General features: G+C 33.7%; 1 protein-coding gene across 6 annotated transcripts in view; it reads left to right on the top strand.

Moving 5' to 3' along the window:
* Positions 1 to 18,233, top strand: part of HMGCLL1 (3-hydroxy-3-methylglutaryl-CoA lyase like 1) — a 185,704-nt gene that overhangs the window by 96,565 nt on the left and 70,906 nt on the right. For all 6 annotated transcript variants that reach the window (XM_081294414.1, XM_081294411.1, XM_081294412.1 and 3 more), the window contains one exon: positions 2,177 to 2,365. In XM_081294414.1, coding sequence (XP_081150540.1) covers positions 2,177 to 2,365 — 189 coding nt within the window. The remainder of the gene's footprint in view (positions 1 to 2,176; positions 2,366 to 18,233) is intronic.

The raw sequence follows: 18,233 nt of genomic DNA, 5'->3' as shown, positions 1-18,233 counted from the left end.
TAGAAGAATACAAACTTCCATTTCATTTTTATATGGCTTTAAAATAGTGACTTTTCCCCTTTCCATTAGAATGTTGGGGCAGGTTTGTATCCACACATTTAAACTTGGCCTTGGTTGCTTCTCCTTCATAGTTTGGTGTCAGATCTGAATGTACACTGCTTCAGGGTTTTGTTCATTTGTGATCCTGTAGATATTTCTGTTGTGATTAAGTTTCTGTTTTTCCAGAGCAATTTTACAGCAACAGATTACAGTCATTAAATATCTGCTTATTGAAGTTTTTTATTTTCTAGTTCTTCCTTTATTTTTATGAATGCAATGCCCTTATTGCCCTCATTTGGAATTATATTAGGGTATCTCAGATTATCATTTGTAAAGGAAGCATATTAACACAAACTGCTGCTATGATTTTAAGGTTTAATAAACTTAATAATATGGCACTAAATCAGTGAAGATAACATTATTACAAAATCCAAATTTAGACAGGACAAACTCAGTCAACTAAAGTCACTCCTCTTTCATGTACTCACTCAAACTTTTGAAACTTGCTGCAGATTTTTCAAATAAGATCTATCACATCATCTTATTGAAACAAAAATCTTGCACACAAAGGCAGGTATGTTATTAAATAATGAAGCTTAGATTTTGTACTCTTTCACCAGAATCCTTGCTTTTCTCTCTTTTGCTCTGCTTCACCTATGGATGTACCACACACTGGATTCCTGCACCAGAATGCCTGAGGGGCTGCTAAGAGAGCTCTGTCAAAGGCAGATTGGAAGCCTTAAACATTCAGGATCAGCAGCATCTTAAAGAGACCCTTTGCACTGTTTTCATTTTGTACTCTTTTTTTCTCTAAAATGACTGTTTCAAGCTGCAATTATCTTTTCAAGCCTCTAGTCCTCCCTTTTTCTTCCCCCAACCCTTGGCTTTTGCTTTATCATCACACCACCCTTTACATTTTACTATTTCCTGCCTAAGACGCTCTTTACATTTTGTATTTCAGCTGCCTGGAACCTGCTAATCTGTGCATTCCATATCCTTTCTGGAACCCTCTTCTTAGACCCTTCCTTCCTTCACTGTTCAAGCTTACTGTATCTCAAGTTTTCACCTAAGTCCTTCCTGCTTGACAGATGGGTCAATTTCCTTTGATGTATGCTCATAAAATCTTGTTTCTTTGTTTCAGAATTCTTATTTTAGCATATGTTATTATACATTTCTCAGTGGTGTTGTATAAAATATGTTCTCACAGACTGAAAACTCCATAACAGCATAAGCTATGTCAGTATCTGCTTTCCTATCTACATAGTGCCGGGCATAAAATAGATTCTGGGGAAGTACGTGTTGAATGAATGAATGAGTGAATGAGTAGTACATGCCAGATTTTATATAGAGTGACTTTACACATTCTCATTTTCACAACCAAATATGCCATTAACATTGGTATGATTAACATAATTTTTTAAAAATGACATAATTAAGGCTTAGGAAACATACCAAAGGAAGAAATTTTGTTGTCTGTATCCTACAGACTAGGAATTAAGGTCTTAATAGGTGGATTCATCACTAGCTTTGATGGGACTGATATTTAAATCCAAATCTCTGATTCCAGAACCCATGTCTTTGTCAAAATATCATGCTGTCTTCATGCAAATTCACATTATTCTTTGAAAGTGACATTAGTTATTGGGTTTGAGGAGACATTACAATTTATCTTGTACAAGTGCATTCATTTATGAGTCAGAAAAACTAGACCAGTACTCTACCAATTGAAAAGGTGAAGCTGCTACTGATGTCTATTGACCTTTGATGTCATACCTAGAAGAATACTGCTTTCCAAGTAAATCTGTAATTCTTATGTTTGATTAAAGTGTTGAGACATATCAGCTTCCCATCATTAAAAGTGTGGCATAACTGAATAGATAAATGGATAATCAAACAGATGATTCTGACATAACCTTGAATGTTAGAAAAGGATAATGATAGTAATTTCATTCAAAGTTTTATGTAATGCTTAGAATTTAATGAGAAAGGGGAAGGACTAGAAACCTAAAGCATATATTTCCATGGATAAAGTCATTTTAGTTGTGATTTTTACCTCTAGATGGTGTTTGCTAAGGAACAAGGAAGTATAAGTCTGTTCATTTCCATTGTCTTATTAGCTCTTGGTCTTTCTCAACAGGTGTCTAAGAGATTGTATGGCATGGGTTGTTATGAGGTTTCTCTGGGAGACACCATTGGAGTGGGGACTCCAGGAAGCATGAAGAGAATGTTAGAAAGTGTCATGAAAGAAATACCTCCAGGTGCTCTTGCTGTTCACTGTCATGACACTTATGGACAGGCCTTAGCAAATATCCTTACGGCCCTTCAGGTATTTTGCAATTTTGTGTTACAGACTCCTTGCTTTTCTCTCTTTTGGGTGCGTCTCCTTATTTGTAATATAAGCACGTTAAGAGTGTTAATGAAATAATATTTATAAAATGTTATGAATATAATATTCAAGCATTTTATATTATAAACAGTAAAATGTTAAGAATATAATGTTTAAATATGATAGGCATTCAGGAAGCAGTTGTAAATTCAACATGTTTTTGTTAGGGCAGTGAAGGTCTCATTGTTGTTAATTTGATTTGATTAAATTTGTGAATCTGTTATTTTTAATTATTAATCCTAGTAGAGCTATGTCTGCTTGTTTCAACTCCCATATGCTCTCAACCATAAAAATTAATAGACTGAAGTATGATGATATTTTGAGGAGAGCAAACAAAAATCGTAGAATATACTATTGTAATTTTTGGAACAAATGCTTTTTGTTATTTTGTGAACTGTGGTGGGTATATATGGAGACAAAGTGCAGAATATTTTGCTTGAAATGTTTTCCTGATGTTGGCAACCCTGCATTTGACAGAGCCTTCTCTTTTTAAATCAAGTGAAATCCATTATATGATAAAATGAAGAGATCTAAAAAGTTGAATTACTTATTAAATTCTGTGTTGTTTTAAGTTTACTTTAATATATATATATATATATAGCATTTTGTGAATATTATTTTTAAATTAGTGTTAGTTTTTTAAATTCAGCTAAAAATTGATGAGTCTGATGATCTTTGAACCAAGTATTTTGACAACTAAATATAAGACTGTATGAAAGCTTTTTGATGCGGCTGAAAATCAATATGTAAAGCTTAATGTCAGAAGTGTACAGTTGCTTGGCAAATGTTGAAAAACAATGGGAAGAACAAGCTCCACAAGAGCTTATTTTGACATTGTAACATATGTGCATAAATCCTAACTTATCTTCTGGAACCAAGTAAGGAACATTCTGTTGACTCAGAGAGAAGATAAAATGTTGTCCTCTGGTCTTTCAGACATGGGGATTTTTACAATTTTCCTTGCCTAGGTATTCTAGTTTCTAAAACAATAGATAACTAAGCTTTATTTCAGGATTTTGAATTCAGCTACAACTGTAACTTATTAAGTGTTCCTGAGCAAGTTCCTGAAGTAGTTTTAGTCAGTCTCTCTCTCTCTCTCTTTCTCTCTTATTTCTCTTTGTAGATGTATCTTCCATATTTGAATACTTTGAGTAATATTTTATTTGTGTAGCAAATTTATTATTCAATGAATGGTAGTTTAGTTCTTGGGGATGAAAAGCTATAGTGTAATATCTGGGAACCCAAACTTTTTTTGTATGTGTGAACTCTATATGCTTCTTGAAAAATGCTGAAATACAAAAGTTATTGCTGATTTTGCATTGTGAATGGTTAAGGAAGGCCTATCTGAGGAAGAATATCATATGCTACATAATTATGTTTCAGTCAACACTGATCTTATATACAATAATGGAGCTAAAAAATTCCCATCACCTAGTGATGTCACAGCCATCATAATGTCCTGTTGCAACATTAAACATTGTGCTGCTCAAGTGTTTATGGTGATGCCCTGTAAATGCACCTATCAGGCTACCAGCCTATGAAAGTCTAGCACATACAGCATAGCACATATTACATAGCACATAAAATATTGTGTATGGCACATAATACTTTACAATGATAATAAAGAACAGTTACTGGTTTATGCATTACTATACCATACTTCTTATTATTTTTTTCTGTTGATTTGAAAGAGGTTTTTTGGTGGTTTGGGGTATTGAACCAAGAACCTTAAGCTTCCTAGGCCCACACTATATCACCGAACTCAACCCCTAGCCCTAACATTATTAAATTAAATTAATTAATTTATTAGTTAGTTTATTTTTTGTGGTGCTGTGGATTGAATATAAGTCCAGTACACTAAGCTATATCCCCAGCACTTTTTTATTTATTAGTATTAATTTTTGAGACAGGCTCTCACTAAGTTGCTCAGGTTGACCTTGACCTGTGATTCTCCTGTGTCAGCTTCCTGAGTTGCTGGGATTATAAGTGTGTGCCACCATGCCTGGCTTGAATATACTCCTCTGTTTATTAAAAAAATACTGCAAAACAATAATGCCATGTTATGCAAAGAGCTGCCTCATATATCCTATGTTTACTGTGTCTCTGGAATGCATCAAGAGGCCATTTGGAGTGATTGGCCAGTGCACTATATGATATTTGCACAATGGCAAAACCACCCCTTTCCCATAGTTAAAAGATATGTAACCATAATTGTTAAAATCAGATGTGAAGAATTACAAGGAACAATCTCTAATAAGGACTGTGTGTGTGTGTGTGTGTGTGTGTGTGTGTGTGTGTGTGTGTAAAGAAGAATGTTTTAATACCATTTGGGCAAAAAGCCCTGAGTGATAGGAGGAACATGTCCTCAGAACTAAAAGAAGACTAATGTATTCAGACGAATAAACTAAGATCTATACAATTTTCAAATTTAGTTCAATTGTATCATCTCTTTTTTTAGTTAAGAGCTAAAATATTGGGGCATGTAGGCATCATGTTATAGCCACACAGGGGACAAGAAACAACTCTGGGCAGAAGCAGGGCAGGGAACATGGATGAGAATCTATAGAATACTGTTTTTCTGGCAGTGGGTGGGGGAGAAATACAAAATCTCCCTGTATCCAACATAACCTTTCATAGGCCCTTAGTGGGTTTAGGGTTCAAATTCACATTGCCTGCAGAATTTGAAAGACCCAAGCATATAAATTATTTTTAGATAGTTGAGAGTCAGAACCTTCAGATTCCAAGAACAGGTCTTTTATGGAGGAACACATCTTCAGCTTAAGCTAAACTACTATTTGGATTACTGTGTGTGTGTGTGTGTGTGTGTGTGTGTGTGTGTGTGAGAAAAGGTAGGTGTGTGTGTGTGTGTGTGTGTGTGTGTGTGTGTGTTTGTGTGAGAAAAGGTAGGTTTTTACCCTTCAGCAGCTCCCATGGAGTACAAAGTCTAAGCATCTGCAACTGTGTTTTCTTTTTTCCCCACATACACAAACTGTATGTATATATGGCAGGCCGGGATACAGAGGGAGGCAAGGACTTAGAAAGATACTAGTATGCATCCAGCTTCAGTTACATTGCCCCAGACTTAATTAATAGTCACAGGGTACACACATGGACAAAGGGTAACACTGACTTATAATAAGCAACTTCACATGAGGCTTGTGAGGCCACTATCAAGGAATGACGGAGAAAAAGTTCAAAAAGGAGAGATGAGCTGAGGAAACAGAAAGTTGAACAATTGTAGAGTGTTTTTGTCATTTTTAAAATTTTTTGCCATCCACTTTTATATAGTTTGATAAAACATTGACAATCTAAAAAATATTGCTGATTTGTTGCATTCCTGAAATTGCATGTAATTAAGGCAATCTTTACATGTTTTAGAACTTTTAGGTTTATTAAAGATAATTAGATGTGGTCTTGGAATGTCACAGAAAATGCCTACTTGGTGGTCCCAAGCAGGACTACATAGGGAGAGTCTACCAGAGCCCTTTTATCAATCCTTCAACCGGTCACTAATAACAACAGCAAAACAACCAGGTTCAACTTTGAAGGACACGAAAGGATGTCTTGGAAAAAACTCTCAGTGTTTGAATAGAAGGGAAGTCAGAGAAAGTCCAGCTTCATTATGAACAGGGCTGATCTTGGCTTCAGGAAGCAGTGGCCATACTTTACTTTTTAAAATGGAATCTTTGAAGTGGCTGCTAGTAAAATTGGTGGTGGATGTGGGGTGGATATCATTTGCTTTAATTTAGAGGTGGAGAAACAGTTTACAGTGTTCCAAACTGGAAGTTAATATTAAGGCAAGGAGACATGTAATAAGTGGAAACTTGGCCACAATGGTAGGAAACAAATGAGAGTTATAAATGGAACGTCCCCCTCAGTCTGGAAAGCACATACTAGTCATATAATAGAGGGATCTTTCTTGGTTCCCAGGTTTTATTGTATTTTTTTTATTACTTAAACATATGACTTACAGGACTAGAGATGGTTGTATGGAAGTCAAGAATTCATAATTATTAGATATTATTTAATATAAATTATTCTGAGAGTATAGATTTAAGTGTGGGATATTTATAACCACCCAAAAGTAAAAGAGCAAGAAAATGAGGTGACAAAACGTGCACTATTTTAGTAACGGAAGAAATGTACATAGTCCTATATACTTGTCTCGATTTTTAATGTAAAAATTAAGCTTCACTCTCTTGCATATTCCCTAAGTGCCTAAGTCAAACACCAGTGAACAAATTCTTTAATCTACTTAATACTAAAAAGTTGCTCATTTTCCTCTACTAAAATGATTTGAGTCTCCAACAAATTAGCTCCAATACATCAAATAACAGAACATGTTAATTGGTAGTACAGAGACAAAACAGAACAGGCAATATTTAGACTCCTCATGAAGAAATACTGTGTGCTTTTTTCTCTCTTAAACTTAATAGACTTTTAGCTAATGTGCCTTTGCTCATAATGTTTTCCATATGTTTATTATTCTTTTAGAAATACCAAATTGTTAACCTAATTCTTACATCAAAAACATTCATTTTTCATATAGACTCTTAATAAACCATATTAAAATGCCACCAAGCAACAAATCTTTCTTCATATAATTTGTTTTTCAGGTTTCTAAAGAAGAATTAAAAAAAAAACCCTTCCCATTCCTAGCCAGATAAACCTCTCTGTTTCCCAGTTACATACTTGTTATGAAGGATGTTATGATGTCTATCTCCCCGAATTGTGCAAAATTGAGATGAGGTGCAGATTTTCTAGAATGACATAGAACACTTGGTTAGTACTATCTTTACAGTCACTGTGATTACTACTACTGCTAATGGGTAATAATAACTTTTATTATATAGCTTATTTGTGAGTGGAAGCAGAATACGTAAAGCATTGCATTACAAATGTGTTTTACAAATCATGCATTATATTGAATTTATTTCTTCAAAACAGCTGCTAAACAATTAAATAGAAATAGAAGTTCAAAAAAGAAAAGAAAAAGTTGAAAACTTTGTTCTCTACAGAGGTTTTATGAAGTCATCAATAATTTATTTAACAGATATTCATTTTATTAGATCTCGAATCAGATTCGAATTTTAAAAGTCCTGATTCAAATTTCTTTACTGCTATAGGGAAAACTATTATCACTTATCCATGTTTTCAAAATCTTTTTGATCTTGAAATATATTCCTTGCTGTACAGTTGATTCTTCCAACACAGTGTCCTACTGGAAAATATTCTGATAGAAAGATGGAATGATAAATAAGCTACCCCCCCCCCAAAAAAAAAGAAGAGGGAGAGGGAAGGGAAGATATCAAAGAGAGAAAGGGGAAAGCTACTTGCTACTGTAATTGTAATTATGACTATTTCTCTGATTTGTACAAAACTGAGAGGCAATGCAGGATTTTGATAACAATGCAAGGAATTGGTTGGATTGGATTTATGGATGTTCAAGTGGTAACCAAGGTTATTGAGCCACAGATAAGAAAAAGATGAACACAGTATCCTTGTATATATTTTTTCCAAATGGCTAGATTGCTTGCATCAATGATAAAGAGTGGTTAAATATTTGAATAATTCTTTTCACTTTAGTTTATCTCCAAAACATTTTCATTGATATAAATGTCTTATTTGTGTGTGTGTGTGTGTGTGTGTGTGTGTGTGTGTAAACAGTAGGATTTATCAAAAAATAGGAACAGAGCTTTTACAGTGCACCAGGGGACCTGAGGGTAGTTTTGTCCTGGCAAGTATGCCAGTCAAGGGGTTTATGAAGCACTTGATTCACTGTTCTCTCTGATTTTGACAAAGGTGACCAGTCAGTTTGTTTTTAGGAATATTCTAATTTTTATCAATTTCCATATATCTCTACAGGAATCAATGGGTACTTAGAAAAAAGCTGCTTTTAAACTAGATGCCATTCAATTAGCTAACATTTAAAAAATAACACTTATGTAAAAGTATGCCATAAAGAGCTAAAAATGAAAGTAGTTAATCTTCATGTAAGAGTCTATGTGCTTGAAACTCACCAAGAAAGTAAATATGTCTAGCCTGGCACAGTGGCACATGCCTGGAATCCTAACTACTCCTAAGACTAAGGCAGGAGGATCAAAAGTTCAACTTCAAGGTCAGCTTCAGCAACTTAACAATGTTATTAACCTTGTCTCAGGATTAAAAACAAATAAAATTTAAAAAAAGTCTGGGATATAGCTCAGTGATGGTCCATCTTTGGGTTAAATCTCTAGTACCACCAAAAAAGAGAAGAGAAAAGAAAGCAAACGTGTCTAAAATTGCTCTTTCTGTTCCACATCATTTCATACATGCTGGACAAACAGGAAAGCAAAATAAAATTCATTATCATGTTTTTCCTATTAGTTAAAAAAAAAACAAGTGAGCACTTGAGTTTATCAGTAGAAGGTTTGGGTTTTTTTTCTTTTTAATCATGGTTTAATTTTTAAAAAAATAATTGTTCTCTCACCTGTGTCAGCTCTTTGACTTACAATTGAGTAGTACTCTGGGATAAAGTGATAAACATAGGAAACAGCATACCTTATCATCTTCATTCCCACAAGTCATAGCTCATCAGACCAAGGGAAATCTCCAACACAGATTAGACAATTGGAATATTTTTCTTGGGGTCCATAGGCTAAGTAGTCAGAGGTGAAGCATTGGATAGTAGGTGTATAGAAAAGCAAAGTGAAGGACTATACGGCTGAGAGAAAGTAGAAGATGTAGAATGTAGCTCCCTGTTAACCATTCATGTCTCACAAAGTCAAGTGTTGTGTTTTTGCTTCATTTTATTGAAATTCTCCAATGTCCTCCCAAAGAGTACTTCTGTTTTTTACTTAAGTTTTCAAGCAAGGATACACTGACAAGGACATTGACTTCTGATTATCTGCAGATAATGATATTACAAAAGTCATATTTTTGTGACCTTTCTTTTTCTCTTATGCAAAAGAAATTGTAAGCTGTATGGTAATACCTATTTCATGACATTTCCTATCAATTCAAAATATATATAGTTAACCAAAGTATCCTGTTTGCTCTTCTTGGCAATTTTGATTTGTGAGATTATATGAATTCCAGAAATTAAATTTGTGGATTTCTCTTTGTTTTTAAACACTAATTGTACCAACGTAAAGAACAATATTAGGCCTCAGCTATTATCATATTTAGAATCAGGAGGATAGAGTCATCCTGGCTAATCTTCATCTTTTCTAAAATTAAATATTCTTAATTTAAAATGAATCTTTATTGCTATTATCATCTTTAGAGGGAAAAGACCCTGCATTATGAATTACTACCATTATTTTATTTTCAATCTAATCTGTCTTCTTAGGACTGAACTTTGGCTTTTTTATTATTTGTAGGGAATAGGGGTATAAAATGTGATTCTTTCCATGGCATAGGAAATGGAAATTTCAAAACATATTATCTTTTTGAGCATCTTTCCTATTGCTTCTGCAAATGTCTCATTATTTTAATCTTGTTTTCAGTATCTTGTTTTCAATTAAGTATTGTCACATCTCTCTCAACACATGTGGCTCTAATTTGGAAATCTTGCTATTATGCCCTGCTGTTTGTACAAAACACATTAAGATTTTTCATTTTCCAATTTCATTTAAAATGTTTTTTCTCTCTTCAAAGATCATATTTACAGCAGATTTTATGCACACCCTTACCCTAGAATATAATGCAACACAGAACTATTCCTTTAGAATATTTGTTTGAAATTGTCCAGTTTGTTATTAAATATCAACTTTTAATCTCATGACTATTTTTTTAGCTTAATGTAATGTAACTAATTAATGGTTATATATCCAGCCTTCACATACACAGACACACACACACACACACACACACACACACACACACACAGTTGGAGCCACTGATAATTATAATAACCAAAACCAAGAAGCTATTAGATTTATTGTAGGAACAACTGTCTTATATATTGCCTGAATATTTCTAGTTCTGGATTTGAGCTAGGTGGAAGTATATACATCATTAGATCATACTGGCTCAATCTTATGAACTCACATTTCAGTATAGAATACCAGAATACTTATTTAACAGTACCCATAAAGGTTAGATTCAAGACTGAAAGACAATGGCACCTATAATAACTGTCAGGGTCAGGTTATAATTACATATTTTCCTGGTTCATTTTTACAGTGCTGGTATTGAACTTAGGACTTCACGCATGCCAGGCAAGTACTCTATCACTAAGCCCCATCTCCAGCCCATAGTTATATATTTCTACTAAATGCTTTTCAGATGGAGGATGAGTTCAATAATCACAAGTCAAATACTGTGAATCCCCATCTGAAAGGCCCCAAATTCATTCCATTTGCTTATAAATGACTCTTTACTATAAAGCAGAATATTGAATAGAAATTATTTCTGTAAGTTGTGACCATTTAGAATTATTTTTTAAAATTATTTTAACCAAGAAGGATTTAATGACTCCCTTTTTATGTGATAGTATTTCTGCTGTTAGATATAATGAATAATTAAAAAGCAGAATGAAATATCGTCTTTTCCCTCAATAACTTTTAAAGTTATTTTATTTATTTAGTGTAGTTCTAGGGACTAAACCCAGGGTCTCACACTTACCACACTTTACTAAACATGTGCTCTACCACTGTACTACACCTCAGTCCTGTTTCCTCAATAATGTGGAAGGCTGAGGATATAGCTTAGTGGTACAGCACTTGCCAAGTATGCATGAAGCCTGGGTTGTTCAATCCCCAGAACAGAAGGAAAAAAAAAAAGGTAGAAATCTCATCAAGCTGTTTAGGTAAGGAGTAAAGTTATATTCACTCATGTTGTAAATTTAAGTTATGCTGATTTTAATTTTTTTAAAAAATCACGCACTATAATAGTGGTCAGACTCACATTATTGTTACATATCTCCTATCCTCACCCACCTTTTTTAACAGTAGTAGGTATTAAACTCAGGACCTCATGTATGCCAGGCAAGCACTTTACCACTAAGCCACATCCTCTGCCTACAGTTATATGTTTCTTCTAAAGACTTTTCAGATTGAGTGAAAATCTTTTGTAATAATTTTTTTTCTGATGGAAACTGGTAACAAATTAACCAAGAAATATAAAGATCATAATAGTCTGAGCCATCCTTTTCAAAAATGTCATTTTATTTTTGTTATAATCCATAGTATTATAAAAAATTCCATACTTTGTAGTTTATTCATAAAGACATAAAATGTACATGTTTCAATCTAACTCAAACAGTGAAATGATCTAATACGAGGGAAGAGTCACACAAGAGTAAGCTCAAGTTACCAACCTCTGAGTTTTAGGTAGGAGCAGGTAGGTTTAGGCTGTGTCACAGGAACCCTTGGGATACACTGCCCCAAAACCTGGGGAGTTGTGCTTTCCTTTTTTTCTTTTTAACATTTAAGGTAATGGACAGTCATCTGGATGTTTTTAATTAGAATGACTTAACCAATGTTTTGATTTAGAGAAGGCAATCTAAATTATTTGTGAAATATGAACTGGTATAGTTCTGGGTGGTGCCGAGATGAAGAGTGTGGACACCAGAGACACCAAGACTTAGGAGAAGGCTACTGAAGAAGTCCTGTGGTTAATGAAAAATGATGAGAATGTTTGTGTACCCTCCAGATTCATATGTTGAAATGCAGTTCCTAATGTAATAGTATCAAGAAGTGAAACCTTTGGGTGATGATTAGATCCTGAGAGCAGAGCCTTCAAGAAGGAGATTTATGCCCTTATAAAATAGGCCAAACTTAAAGTCCCAAAAGAGGACTGAAGATATAGCTAAGTGGTAGAGCACATGCTTAGCCTGTAGAAGGGCCTTGGTTCACTTCACAGTACATGCACAAATACGTGTGAATACACACACACACACACACATACACACAGCTAAAAGATAGCTCCAGCTTTCATCTTGGCTGGCAAAATAGTGATGTCATTTATCCATACCCAATAATACCATGGTCATCATGAGGAGTTTAGAGCTGGAGTAAATCCAGAGATAGGGTGGAGCTCTCAGAGGTGCAGTGAGAAAAACCAAGCACTTGAATGACACAGTGATTGGTGGTGGTGGTGGTGGTGGTGGGGAGTGTGGCTAACAAAAGGAGATGCAGAATGACTGCATTTCAGTGTTCTGGAGCAAGGATGTGGTTGGCACCCAGGGATGATTAATTCTGCTTTGCATGAGACCCTGCCACACCACAGTATGTTTTTGCACCTTGATTTCCAGTATGAATACTGATGGCAGTGGTGCATGTTGGAATATATAACAACAAATCCCATTACTATATGTAATTATAATGTATCAATAAAATATAATTTAAGAAAGGACGCTTGAGGGATTTTCTTTGCCTCTTCCTCTAGGTGAGGACACAGAGAAAAGGTGCCAGATAGCACTTGTGAACCAAACAATGGCCCTGGCCCTGACTGGATCTGTTTGCACCTTTGTCTTAGACATCCCAACCTCTAGAATTTATGAGAACTAAATTTCTGTTGTTTGTAGCCACCCAGTTAATGGTATTTTGTTATAACACCTTGAAAAGACTAGGACAGACTGTAAGACAACATAAAGGGTGTGTTAAAGAAATTCCATGCAGAATCAATGCAACTAGGAATTGCTTGTGAGTGCAAGTAAGGTGAGGTGATAGAGTAGGGTTGGGAAGAAGAAAGAGCACAATGACTCTTATGTTGCAAGATTAGAAAAATAGGTGGATTTCATCAGGATACTTGAACTTCCTATGGCATTGCCAGCTTCATGAGAACAGATGTGGAACCAGCTTGCTAATGATAGTAATCCACATTTTACAAGCTCTTTGTTCCACAGGGCCATGGCCCTGGGCAGAGTTACTTCCAAGAATGTTGTGGAAATAATTTCTAAGGGTCTCCCAGTTTCTCAAGCAAATAGACTTCTGGAAGCCCTGCCTGGGAAATAAAGCAGTGTGTACAATCAGATCTAAATTCTGCATTCATTATTTTATTGTTGGTTAAAACATTTGTAGTGGGACTTATTGGTTTGTTTTCTACTAATTAAAATGTTTTTTTTTTATTTTTAAATATTTGAAAGAAGAAAAATTAATTACATATAATCCTACCACACAGGGAAAAAGGTAGTATTAAGTATTAAAATATATTATTCTCATTCTTATTCATACTTGTGTGCATATCTATACATATATATTTGTGTGGATGATGGGAATTCTGAGGCACGAGTTTATTTTTCTGTATTCAATACAGACAACAAGCACCTCATCATTAAAACTTTTGCAAACATAATTTTTCAGTTAAAAGCAGCCTACTACTACATGTGTGTATGTTAAAAGTTTATATTAATTTAACCAATCCCATTTTTGATTGGGAACATTTATTTTACTGTTCTTGTAATATAATTTTTTGTTCACCTTACTTAGACTGGAATTTATGGAATAAATAGTAAGAACAATAGACGGCTTTTAATGTATTAGGTATATCAATTTTCTTCAGAAAGAATATTTTCATCCTATATACTGTATTTATATAATACCAAATTCAGCAATCTTCACCATTAGAAGGTATTATAATTTAAAATGCATTTGAAATTGATGTGCAATTATTATACCATTTTAATTTTGATTGGATATAATTTGTTACTAGTTATTTTTGAGTAGTTTTTTTGACTATTTGTATTTTATAGATAAAATGTTAATCTGGGGCTTTGCCTACTCTTTGTTGAAGTACCTTTTCTTGTTAAGAAGATCTACTTATAAATTAATAAGTTACCACTCATTTCTCCCTATGTGTACTTATGTACATATTGTGAAATTATTGTTCAAATTTCATTTTTAATTTAATATGATTTAAATTTGTTTTAATTATTAATGACCTTATTCAAAAACATTGAGTATATACTATCTACCAAATACTTTTGTAAGTACATAAATAGTGGTAGAATGTCCTCAAACAGCTCATATTCTTGTCAGAGAGTACAAATGCTGAAAAAAATACATGATATAAAACTGCAATTTTCAGTATATTAATTGATGAGAAAGGCAACCAGAAATGAAAGAAAAAAATTTAGACAATGGGAAATTTGGAGCATGGGAAAGTGAGGAAGTTGAGGAAACAATCTTGAGAAGTTGAAGCAACTAAGGGAAGAAGGTGAGGATGTTACTTTCTCAAGTCTGGGAAAAGAGCATTCCAGGCTCAGTGAATAGTTACATCAAAGATTCTAAAGTGTGTTCAACAAAAAACAATGTGTCCAGTGTGACTGGAGCTGGGTGAGTAAGGAGTGAGGGGAATAGAAGAAGATCTTTGTAAGCAGTGGTGTACCCTTTCCCTTGTAATCTGTAGAAGATGGGGAAAAACTGCAGGGTTTTGAGCAGATCTGGATTAGTTTTTTTTAAAGGATCATGTTGGCTGTTCTCTTGAGACTAGACTGAAAGGGAGCAAGATTGGAAATGGGAAGACAAGTTAGGAAGGAGGCCCTTACAATAGTTATGGCAACAAGTGGAAATAATTTGAATAAAGGTGATAATTGTCTGAGGTGGTGAGAAGATTCTAGATATATTTTGAAATTTTAATTGATTTCTTTTTTTAATTTTATTTATTTTTATTAGTTACACATGACAGTACAATGATCTTGACATTTCATACATTTGAATCAAATGGGGTATAATTTCTCATTTTTCTGATTGTACAGGTTGCAGAATCACATTGGTCATACAGTCACGTATATACATACAGCAGCAGAATATAATAGACATTATTATTATTATTGAATTGATTTCTGACAAATTGTGTGTAGAGGGAAGGGAGGGAATCATAGGTGTACTGAAACATTTGCTTGTGAAACTGGAAGGTTAAAGAAGTCATCAACTGAGACAGGGCAGACTCTGAGTAGACAAAACTTGAGACTGAAGATTAGAATTTAAATTTGGAGTATGTTGTATGTGAGAAATTTATTTAACATCTAGATGAAGATGTAGAGCAGGAAGTTACATGTCTAAGAAACGTTCTTGGATAATAAGTCATTTCTGAAGATACAAATTGGGAAGTAACTTTGTCTGTGTTCATGGAAGATTGATTCTGGGCAAAAGCCTTCCTGCCTCACAGATTTCAAAATCCTTGAATGCTGAAGTGTCTTATTTAAATTGGTACAGTATTTGTGCACAACTTACATACATCTCCCATATTCCTTAAATTATCTCTAGATTACTTATAATAACCAATATAATGTAAATGCTGTGTAAAAATGACAAGAAAAAAGTTTTATATATGTTCAGTGAAGACACAACTTTTTTTCTTTGTAGTTACTAGTGACAAGATTTCCTTCTTTTTATGACTAAATAATATACCATGATATAGATGTACCACATTTTCTTTATCTACTCAACCACTGATGGATGCTTAGGTTGATTTCATATTGGCTAATATGGAAATCCTTCAGTGAACATGGGAATATTCATATCTCTTTGTGATACAGATTTCATTTCCCTTGAATCTAAATGTGGCTTTATATCTTTGTTAGTCTACTTTGTGTCACTGTGACCAATATACCCAACATAAAGAATTTACAGGAGGAAAACTTTGTTTTGGCTCTTGGATGCAGAGGTTAAGTCCATGATCAGCCAACTAGATTGCTCTGGGCCCAAGATAAGGCAGAACATCATGGCAGAAGGGCATGTCAGAGGAAAGCAGCTCAAGACATGGCAGCCAGGAAGCAGAGAGTGCTTGAGTTCCAGGAGCCCAGGGTAATATAATCTCCAAGAGCACATCCCATGTGACCTACTTCCTCCAGCCACACCCTACTCATCCACAGTTACCATCCATTAATCCATTCAAATTAAATCCATAAAATGGATTAATCTTCTGATTAGCTGATAGCTCTTATGCTCTAATCATTTCACCTCTCAAACTTCCTGCATTGTCTCACATCAGAGCTTTTGGGGATAACTTATATTACACATAAATCAAAACAGTATCAGATTTTAAATCTTATAGAAAATGTCCTATTTATTAGTACTTTTCTTAAAATCTTCTTGATTATTTTAATGCTTATGTTATCTAATAGAATTTAACAAATATGTTTAAAATTCCATTCTCCAAATATCCCAAACACTAAATACATAGATTAATTTAGAGATGATTAATTTAGAGATGATTATATATGTTCATATTTTTATGACATCAATTTTTTGAGGTAAAAACTTGAGGTTTAAAGAGGATGGCTTAAAAAGTAGGTTCCCTTTACTTTGATCTCACAGTAACTACAGATAACCAAATGAAGCTCACATTTTTTAGTAAAATGTTTTCAGTTCAGTAAACATTCTTAAAAGAAATATTTACTTCAGGATAATGCTAAGTCTTTCCATACAATAAATTGGTGTGATTTTATTTATTAAATTTATTATTTATATAAAAATTAAATTGGGTTGTTTTCTTTTTTAGAAGGCCTATGCATTCTGATTTTTTTTTCTGTTTAATATGATACTGCTTCTGTTTCTCTTTCTTAGTTAAACTGCATCTTTTCTGTTTTCTTTCACTCTGTCCTCTGTTCATTCAGAAATTGAGTCTCTCCAAGACTAGATTTTTCATTAAACAGAAATCTTTTTTTTCAGATTTCTCAAAATGTTCTCATACTTATTTATATATAAAACATTTAAATTTGTTTATGCTAAGTATATGAATACCACAAGCAATTTGTGGGGGTGTAACCTTTGCTTGCAGGATATGGAAAATATTTTTATGACATCAATTTTCTGAGGTAAAAACTTGAGGTTTAAAGAGGATGGTTTAAAAAGTAGGTTCCCTTTACTTTGATCTCACAGTAACTACAGATAACCAAATAAAGCTCACATTTTTCAGTAAAATGTTTTCAGTTCAGTAAACATTCTTAAAAGAAATATTTGCTTCAGTAACCAAAACCCACCATTTTCAGTTAAAGGTTCAAATTAAAAGAATAGTGTTTTTCTTCTGTTAGGAACGAATATGTAATTTATTTTTCTATATAGACATTTTGAACATTTCCCCTTGAAATTACACAAGACTTTATAGATAGCAGATCTTAGGGTAAAGTGTACTAGTAAACACTTCAGCTATATAAGAAGTCCAACAAAATTATTTTAAAAGAATACCTATAGATGAATTCATTAAAAATGAAGTTTGAAGAGAAGGAAAACTTTTTATGTGCTAACACAAAACTCAATAAAGTGATCAAAGCAACTTACAAAATTTTACCCTGCTTCATTTTTGCCTTATTTGCACATGCACACAAAAGACCTCCCTAAGGACTGAGAGTTCCCTCCCTAAGGGAACTCAGAGACTATGTTAATTCAAAATAATTATAAGTTATGAATGTTAATATATTTGTCAATGAGGTAATGATGTTTTATTATTTAAAATCATGGTGTCTTACTATAAAATCCAACATTGAAAGTGTGTTTTTTGTCTCAAATTCCAGGCATATGAGTTCATACGTTGCATGAGTGGGAAGATGTGACTAAGTTATGAAGAAGTAGAAATGAAACCACTATTCCTTTAAGGAAGTTTTATGTGTCAGAGTATAAAAAAATAATAAGAGGGAGACAGATGAAAAGGAGCCTTGCTTGGACATTTTACTTGAAATATGAAATTGAAAAGAGAAGGAAAGGAAGTGTGGCAAATATTATTATCCTTCCCCCACTCCCCAGTCTACACGAACATGGATAGGTATCCATGGATTACCGACTTTCTGAAATTGAGAGAATTCAGATAAAACTTTGCTGTGGTGTGAATTTAATTGAAGGGCTACCTTGTCTAAAGAGATTTCACATTGTTTAATGGCAAA

Source organism: Spermophilus citellus (genome assembly GCF_964194105.1).
Source record: "Spermophilus citellus genome assembly, chromosome: 5".
In the NCBI taxonomy this organism is placed as follows: Eukaryota; Metazoa; Chordata; class Mammalia; order Rodentia; family Sciuridae; genus Spermophilus; species Spermophilus citellus.
This window is presented reverse-complemented; position numbering and strand designations above follow the sequence as displayed.